The sequence below is a fragment of the Liolophura sinensis genome, chromosome 11 (genome assembly GCF_032854445.1).
Source record: "Liolophura sinensis isolate JHLJ2023 chromosome 11, CUHK_Ljap_v2, whole genome shotgun sequence".
NCBI classification, from domain to species: Eukaryota; Metazoa; Mollusca; class Polyplacophora; order Chitonida; family Chitonidae; genus Liolophura; species Liolophura sinensis.
The window spans coordinates 2,571,950-2,581,118 of record NC_088305.1 but is presented as its reverse complement, the minus strand read 5'-3'; the positions used below and the strand labels follow the sequence as shown (position 1 = coordinate 2,581,118).

The window sequence follows — 9,169 nt, the reverse complement described above, 5'->3', positions numbered from 1 at the left end:
ATTTTAGAGAAAACGCCAAAGCCTCTCGTCACGTGGGGTTGAATAGGCCAATCACAAACAATCTTTGTTACCGCGGGAGTGATTTCGCGCGAAGTTGTGGGAGTTGAGCAAGGCAACAAGACAGTGCGTGGTGACAGAAATGAGAAGTACAAGGAATTGGAAAAAATGGGATTTATTGTAATGTAGAGTGGTCTTGAAAACTGTGGAAAAGGTGAGACATATGTAAAGGTCAGATCTGTACTCTGTGTTGCGTGATGCAGAAATAAAAAAACAAAAAAAAACTGACCAACCTGGTTCTTCAAGATGAGAAAGTTACACTATTTCCGATTTCGTAGCCAAAGGTCGTTTCTGACTGTTGATTAGCCTATTCACGTAAGGCTGGAAAACTGACCACTGAATTCCACCTTTAATGGTAGACCCAGTAGTTGTATGCAGTATGGCTCTGTGATATATAGTTCTGACTAGCACTGGATGACTGTTCGCAGCGTCTCGCAGCCCCTTCAAGCGTGGTCATCCATAGCCAAGGATCTCGGCTGTGATCTTTTAATATGGGGTAAGGCGTAGATCACAGCCGAGGATTCATCCAGGTTAAAACAGTGGTATTTAAAAACAGCTTGGCGAGTAGAAACTCTGCACCACAAAAATCTGAGCAAAAGAAACCAATACATGGATTTACCCAGCAAAACTTCAATAAATTATGTTCACCAAGATATTCACTGTTCCTCTGCCAATTTTTACCACATTCTGTAGCCTTTAAGGGCGGTAAATCCAAAATAATTCACAGTTGTAACTTTGGCTCATGTGCCGTGTCGACACTGTGACCTAATAAATCAGTTTGTTGCTAGATGCGAATGCGTGATTGACCTTTCATCATGTGTCTGTTTTGATTAGCCGGATGTCAGTTCTGACAGACAGAAAGCCATGTTACTGTGGAGGTGCAAATATGCAGTTGTCTGAAGGCTATGGAGCAGAATGACAGACCACACAATTTGTACAAAATATCAAATTAAGTTTGTAGTAAAAAAGTGGGGTTGTACTTGGCAACAGTTTCATTCTAAATTTTATGGAAAGGGCAACCATTGCTGCGCATGTGCGCCTAGCTGACCCATATTTTGGAAACATGGCAGCATGCGGCAACCTGCTAAATACGAGCCTATTTTCGACTTCGTCTAAGATTTACAGGAGAATGTTGATGTAAAGGCAAGTAGCGATTGTGGCACAGTGTGCATAAATATTTTAGCTTTCCGAATTGCTGTGCTATATTTGTATTTAGGAAGAGGCCAATGCTCATGCATCAGAATTGAACGGGGTGGGTAGCTCTTTTGTAAGCATTATACCGGGTCGACATAACTCTTGGGCTAAGGATGGCCAGTGGTCCCTGCATTTCAGTATATATAAGTCATCCAGGACTAAGTTTGGACTTCACATATAGTTATTGCCGGGCGAAAAATACCTACCTGTAAACAACAGTATGCAGCTAGGATATCATCCAAAATGCCATAAATTTGGTTCTTGGGTAAAGCAAAATAGCGGGAGCATCAATCCCAGTCAGCCTTTTCTTCTGTGATAATGTAGCACCCAGTGCCGGTCATGTACTGACTTACAGGTGAACAGTTCCACTAAACATTCGCATTAAACATCCTTGCTGAGCATTGTTGAAAGTCAGAATGAACGCATGTGATACTTCCTGCCAAACCCAAATCGGGAGGCCCGAATCAGTGGAGAAAGATATAGAATTTGAAGTGACATGCTTTTATATACCTTTTTTCAGAGTAATAAGTATATATATGGGAAAATTGGACACTTTGAAGAGCTGTTTTGTCATATCTTGTCTTCTCCATCCCATGGATTAGAAATATTGACACAAGTGTGTCAGAATCAAAGATGGCAAACTATGTAAAGGTATTACAGCTGTAGGTGTAATGGAGATACATGTAATTGTATATTTGTGAAACATGTATGGTCCCTGAATTGATTTTTTCGATTCTACCATTCATTTTGATTATGCCCCTTTGTTTTCTGCTCAAATGAGGAAACGGTGTTGCTTTATACCACATTTTGACAGCTTATTTCTAAGGGAAGGGTTCCCTAGTTCAAAGGCCATGGATGTCAATATGTGTATACTGTTTGTTTGGTGTTTTCTGGGTGAGCTTTTGAGTTGATGGACCATACACTGACTACACTACATCACCTAACAAAGGAAGAATTGGCAGGAATTAAATCTAGGCACTGAGGGGATGATTTAGATATTTTGATGGGTCGGTCGCATAAGATCAAACATCTAATATTTTAATTTTGCCCTATGTTTTAGTGAATTAACATTTTTGTCATTTTTTTTCTGTTTAAAGCATTTTACCATGGCGTCCAGAGCAGAGGCAAATTTGATGTCATTATTGTCAACATTAGAGTCCAAGACAGCAAAACGGGATGACAAGATCGAGGCCTATGACATCATCTGCAGGTTTGTGTGGTGACTATAGCGTTGCTTTGTCCTCTTGACCAGTCAGGGTTTTTTTTAAGGTAGCTGGTAAAGGATGGTGGTTCACTCCGGTTACTCTGCTTAAACGTGACTGCTGTCATGCACGTGAAATATTGTTGAGTAAATATCATTCAACTTGATAAATATTCCATATGTGAATTTTTTTTGTACACACAATCTTTTTGGAATAATTCTGGCAATAATTCTATGACAAAAATATCTCCAACCTACTATTATGAAGCCTCTACTACAGCAGGTCAGTGGTTACATCTGTCTGCTGATTAGATCATTGTTAGCTGACTTTGTTGTTAAGGATGAGCTACTTATTCGTCATACTGAGAACTTCAGCCTCAGAATTTGGTTATATATATATTGTTGTTAGTTGATTAGAGATTTGCCTCAAAAATGTTGTTCAAACTCCTGAAAATCTTTAAATTTTTTCCCTTGGTTATAGAAGAACTGCTCATGTAAACTTGTCTAGTTCTTAAGTATCTGGAGTTTCTAATCGAACAATACTTACCCATGATATGTCATTCATCAGAGGCCGAGTCCTATTAACCATTGCTGAATGCAGTCAGAATTGTAGCAGTGCTTACTTTTTGGCACTGGAAGTTTACATTTTGACACATTCGTTTTAAGTTAACATTGAAGGTGGTAAAAACTTCAATTTCAAGGAAGCAATAGGTAAAAATTATATCGCAGACTTTTGACTTGGCTTTTTGGAATTGGCCGGTTTTTCAGTACTTTCTACTTCATTCTAAAATTATTCAACTTGTCTGTTACATATAAACATGCATCAGTTTGAATTGTTAACTGCATATTTGTTGCAGGAATTTGAAAGAGGAGGAGTTGTCTCTCTTTACTCAGGATGTTACAGTAGAGGGCAAACGTGTGTTGGCAGTCCTCAGGAATGATATCAGGACGGAGTGGGACAGCGTGGCGCAGGGAGCTCTCCAGGTGCTGGGCTTCTGTCTACATGATCCAGATATTGTCAGGTACACAGTAGCCATTTTATGCAATGTAAAAAAAACAAAATTAGTTTCGCATTTATTTGTCCTGAGACGGACAAGCCTAGCTATTTCAAGCAAACACTTTTTTGGGGTGATCTCACGTAAGGGGAGGTAATTGCTCTGTGGTGAACAGAGGATATGGTTTGCTGTGATGTATACAATTGACAAACAGTGATGAGGGTTAACTTTGCAAGGTATTAAATGTAAATGTTTCAGGGTATTATCTGTTGCGGAGGTGAAGGGAGTGCTGACAGATTTGTGTGACTGTGTGAAGAAGACCGTTGACAAGCTGACATGTACTCGGGCTCTGTGGTGTATGTCCAGGCAATGCCTACCTCCTCACCTCCTCACCACACAGGTACAGACTAATTACAGCACACTTGAAGTGTGGATCAACTTGTAGGTCATTTCATGCTGCTTGAAATATTTGATTTTTTCATGAAAGACTTTGGGTTGTATACAACAAGCTGAAGCTGAACGACATCATAGATTCTTTTTAAATGGATAGACATGCTCTTTGCTTTTACATTTTTGTGATTGGTGAATGCAGTTGAAATATAATTCGTATTTTGTACAAAGGATTTTTGGATCATAATGAGCAAGCCAAAATACAGGGAGGTTAGATTTAGCTAGCCGTGTAACATGATCTTATTCCAAACAGCCTGTTTGGTGACCTAATGGTCAGAGCGTCCACCTTGAATTGGAAGACCTAGGATCAAGTCGGGTCATATGAAAGTTGTTTTTACTGCCTCGCTTGGCATTCAGCACTGAGAGGTGAGCAAGGAAACAGGACTGATTGACCTGGTGTCAGTATAATGTGACAGGGTGAGGTGTCAGGTCTGGTATTTTGTTCATGATACTTTAGGGGAGACATGGACTCGACCTGCCACGAGTTCAAGTCCAGCTTAGAGCGTCTGCTTCAAAGCCGAGAGAGACCAGATCTAAAACAGGTTGGTCATAACAAAGATTGATACATGTTGCTGCCTTGCTTGCCGCTCGGCAATGAGAGTTCAGAGCAAGGAAACCTGTTGTCAGTATAATGTGACTGGGTGGGGTGTCTTTGGCAGCACTTAGGCAGCATGGACTGGCACTCAAAGGCCCATTGTAATGCATGGACACCTGATGATGACTCCTCGTCATGTACCTTAAAAATCATTACATACATACATTTCCTCATGAAAACCATACTTACAGGGTGTATGTATTTATCTTGACTATAGAAATACAGGTGTCCCGCAGCTCTGCGGCTTCAGCTTGTCAAGTATCGTCCATAAAGTCTACTGTAGGACTTGAATTATTATGTATATTTTATTCACTTTAAAGAAATGTCAGAAAACCTCACACTGTTAAAAGGTGATCTATTCCTTTAAGCCACACAGACAGGTGTCTTAAAGGGAATTCAGAAATGTATTTGTACCTGCAGTTCAAAGCTCATTTCACACTGGCTGATACAATAGCTAATGCCTTCGAAAAATACAAGGTTAATGCCAGGACTGAAAAATAAATTAGACTTGTAATGTGATAATTCTGACATAGACTCTAAATGACCTCAAAATTTGACCACAAAAAATCTTTTTTGGGGGACCAGAAATGTCTTGAGATATTACTACGGGTGATAAAATTTACATTTTCCCAGTAGGATATTATCCTACCCGCAAAGCACATGTCTAAAGTCAATAAAACTTCCAGAATCTTGAAAAATGTGCAACTTAGTCATGGACGAAATGGTTATTTACAGTATCTTGTAGTTCGCTTAAAATTTTGTTTCTGAAAATGCAGTTTAAGAAGCACGTAAAGGCCTAAAAGTTTGACTTTGTATGCCAACCCTTTGGGTGTTTCTGATAAGAAATTAATCAAACTGCACAAAACGATCTTAAGTTGCCCTACCAGATGGATTGTTGAATCAGAATCAAACGAAATGTGTCACTTGAAAAATAAAATATGTATATGTTGAAATTTGTCTTGAAGTAGGAAATTGCATACAAATTATACCCCTTACACGGTGTTGCGTATTTTCAGGTGGATGGCATACTGCATGCTGTTGCGCATGCTTTGGACCACTGGAAAGGCCAGTCCATAACAGTGGAGTTTGAAGCTGTCAACACTGTAGCCAGGTATTGCTGACCTCTGCAATAGAGTGATGTTACAAATACAGCTGTGTTCCGTCAAGTTAACAAGCCAAAATTTAAATTTTTAAGCATCAAAGTAATACTGTAGTATATTACTCTTTTACAGTTAAAACTGAAAAAAAAAAATTCAGATTTTGGGACATATTTTATATTTATTAATCAAGTCCAGCTGAGGCTGGCTTCCTCTCTGGTCTTACATTGGATGGTCTGCCAACAACATGCAGAGGCTGGTGGGTTCTCCCAGGCACTGCCTATTGTTGGTAGCTGTACGGCATAAAGCGCCCTTCAATTAAATAAATAAAATATTTCTTAATCATGTTAATCACACTTTTGTTTTAAGTATGTTTCTTCAGTGAAAGAAATTTTAAGAAAGGACATTGAAATCAAATGAAAAATTACTTTTAATAAAATCACAGGCTGAGTTGGATAAGTTTAGCAACCCTATTTAGGTTCTTCCTCAAGAGAATTCTATTGACAGATATAGTCAATGATACGCTTGACTGCACAATGCTTACATGTAATGCACGAACCGACCACTGCATTAACAAATAAAACAACATCCCCCCCCCCCCAAAGAAAAGGACAAGAAGGCTTTGGTATAATATATATAAAAAAACCCATACCTTTTGTGTATACCTACATGAAATAATTGAATTGTGTGTACAGACTTCAGGATCAAGTCCCGAAGGAGATGGGAAATGCGTACATGAGCTGGGCTAAGCTCCTCTTCCCTATGCTCGTGCACAACGCCGTGAAGGTGAGAGAGAAGGCGTTTGCCGTCTTACAGAAGGTCCTGTCTACGGTCCAGATGGATAAGGAGTTCACAACGTCGCTCATATCAGATCTCAAGTCGGTGAGTGGTGGATTTGATTTGTGTTTGATGTTGGCTGGAAAGGGCCAGTAGCCAGCTTAACTTCATGCAGAAGGACATGTACCTGAAGGACAAGCCATTCGAATATAAAAAACACTAGGTGTGGAATAAGAAAAGTTTGTAATGTCAGAAACATCCAAGGTGTTCCATAGTTCTCAATCATGGTCAATTTTGACTGCAGGATTTTTGGAAAAAATGGAGCGTAAAAACTTTCAGATGAAGTTTACATTGGTCCGTCGGTGTAATTTGCCAAAGGCTAGTTGTTTTTTCTCAGCAATGTCTGGGCTCGAACAGGTTCTTGAGAGTTCTTAAAAGTCCTAAAATACATTTGAGAAAATTGAAAAAACGATGTTTATAGTTTCGAATTTGCTGCTTTTCAGAAATGGATATCTGAGATGACAAAATTGTTCCAGTCCAAGAATGAGATGTATGTGTTGTCAGTATGGTCTTTTGTTGTACAGATTCTGGGAAAGGTAGGACCAGCATGTGATATTTCTGCAAATATGGTGGAAATCCGTTTTTTTCACAGATCCATGGATCTGTTTGCAACAGAAATAGAAAGTATTTATTTTAGAAGAAAAATGTTATGTTTTTTTACATTTATGAACTAGAATAATCGATTCAGAGATGTTTCAGGAGGGTGCTTCATAACCTCTTATTTGTGGTAATATTGATTTTTGGCAGTGATATATCAAATAATTGTTTTGTCTTAGGTAACGGGGACTGGACCTCTTGTGGTACCTCTCTGATAATTTTTTCTTAACCATAATCACATACCTGTAACATGCTTGTGTGGATCACATGGTGATAACATAAGTTATTTCACAAGAGGAGTAGAAACAGACCTAAAGGACCTGACGTGATTGGTAACTCTGCAAATTGGTCCCCAATATCTAGAATTCTTGAAAGGCCATGGGATGCACCATGTTAGAACAACGGGCGATAGAGCGGGTATCCTTGCTGCATATGGTGAAAAGGCAAAATATGGTTCAGGTGACGTATGCAGCATAGCTACGTCGGCAGGTTAAGAGAGAACTTGCGCCTGATTGATTAAAATTGATAATTGGTGTTAACGATTCTCTACGTGTGTGCGTTGTTGCCTACTTAAAACAGAAATATATAGGTTATTCAACCTCACAAAAATTAAATGTTACGATTTTTTACCCTTCATGTGGGATACTTCATCAGTGTATACATACGTTCAGTCTAGTGGGTTTTTTTGTTCTAAATGTATTATACCTCCTCTGCCCAACACTCAGTGGGGGAATCTCAGAATCTTTAGTTTCTGTAATGCCTTATACATAAGCCTGTGGTGTTGTTTTTTTTTTCAGGTGTTGCACAGTGGGAGCTTCATCAATCACATCTTACCCCTGGTGGAGTTAGGGTTTAAGAGTCCCTGCCCTCAGGTGAAATGTCAGGCCTTCCAGGCGTGGAAACACCTCATTGAAAACTTCGCCCTTAATCCAGGTAAAGCTTCTTTATGTTGTTTTATGTTCTTCTTGTTCCTCGTGTGTTCTATTCCTCGGTGAGTAAGGTGAATGTGTGTATAGAGGAAATTGCACCGTGATGGTGAAGTACCATAAAGATTATTGGAGTGACAGGTGTACATGATGAGACACAAAACATCAGGTGGGATATCATTTCCACCTTTGGTAAGAAAAATATTTATGGCATTCAAACTTAACGGTGCAATATTCTGTTTATATATTTTGACAATATAATGATTTTGTGAAACTAAACAATTTATGCAATGTTCCATACCTTGAAAAGACAAACATTTTTTAACAAACTATTTTTGACCAGTTGTACATGTAATAATAAGTCTGCGACTGTGGATACATTTAGGCTGCATTTTGTTTCAGACATAATTTGCGATGCAAAAAGAGTGAAGCTGATTATGCAAGTGTTCAAGATTAACAACGCCAAAGTTGAGTCCGTGGCAGAGAAGAAATTTGCCGTCTGGTGGCAGTTTACTCGCTGTCTGGGACCTAAATTGTCTTTATATTTTGATCAGGTAAATGCAGCTTGGTTTAATAATGAGAAGAAAAATAAGTAAAATTTATGATTTCATGCGCAGGTGAAAATCAAGTTGGCAAAGGATGTTGATGCACAGCTTTAATTAATTGCTGATATTGTTCTGAAAAAACAGTTCCAGGATTTTGAATGCCCTTAAAAAAATGTCTGCAAGTGATATGCAAGTGGTAATATTTAATAGTAATCTTTGCCCCCTTATCACGACATTTTTCGCCGCATTTAATGTTTTTAAACGAACTAAGATGTTCATTTCACCATCAATACTTGATGAGTCAATGACCCAATGAACTTACCTGATTCATTTAGTGACCTTTATATTCAGTAAAGATACGCCTTGGAAATTTTCGATGCACCAAAATATTGTCCAGAAATTACAATACATGGTGTTCCCAAATTAACATAAAATTTAAACTGCTCTATTCCTGCAGGTGTGTGTTCCTCTCCTGCAGATGTGTGTGGGCTCCACTAAGTTAGGGGGGAATGTGGCCCAGAGTCTGACCACACCCACCTTCTCAAGGGTCGGTAAGTACCATTGTCAGGTGTTCACTTGTTCAGGTGCCTGAGGACCCCTGATTTGGCCTGTGTGGCAATCTCTGTACCCATGAGTGTGTGTGTGTTTCCTGCAGATGTGTGTGGGCTCCACTAA

The 9,169-nt window shown here is 39.1% G+C and overlaps 1 protein-coding gene across 1 annotated transcript in view; it reads left to right on the top strand.

Annotated features, from left to right (window-relative positions):
* Positions 1 to 113: 113 nt before the first annotated feature.
* Positions 114 to 9,169, top strand: part of LOC135477757 (telomere-associated protein RIF1-like) — a 42,199-nt gene continuing 33,143 nt past the window's right edge. Inside the window, 10 exon segments of the mRNA XM_064757960.1 lie at positions 114 to 211; positions 2,349 to 2,461; positions 3,310 to 3,474; positions 3,706 to 3,847; positions 5,509 to 5,603; positions 6,285 to 6,471; positions 6,870 to 6,962; positions 7,821 to 7,956; positions 8,352 to 8,503; positions 8,952 to 9,062. Coding sequence (XP_064614030.1) covers positions 2,358 to 2,461; positions 3,310 to 3,474; positions 3,706 to 3,847; positions 5,509 to 5,603; positions 6,285 to 6,471; positions 6,870 to 6,962; positions 7,821 to 7,956; positions 8,352 to 8,503; positions 8,952 to 9,062 — 1,185 coding nt within the window. The 5' untranslated portion in view covers positions 114 to 211; positions 2,349 to 2,357.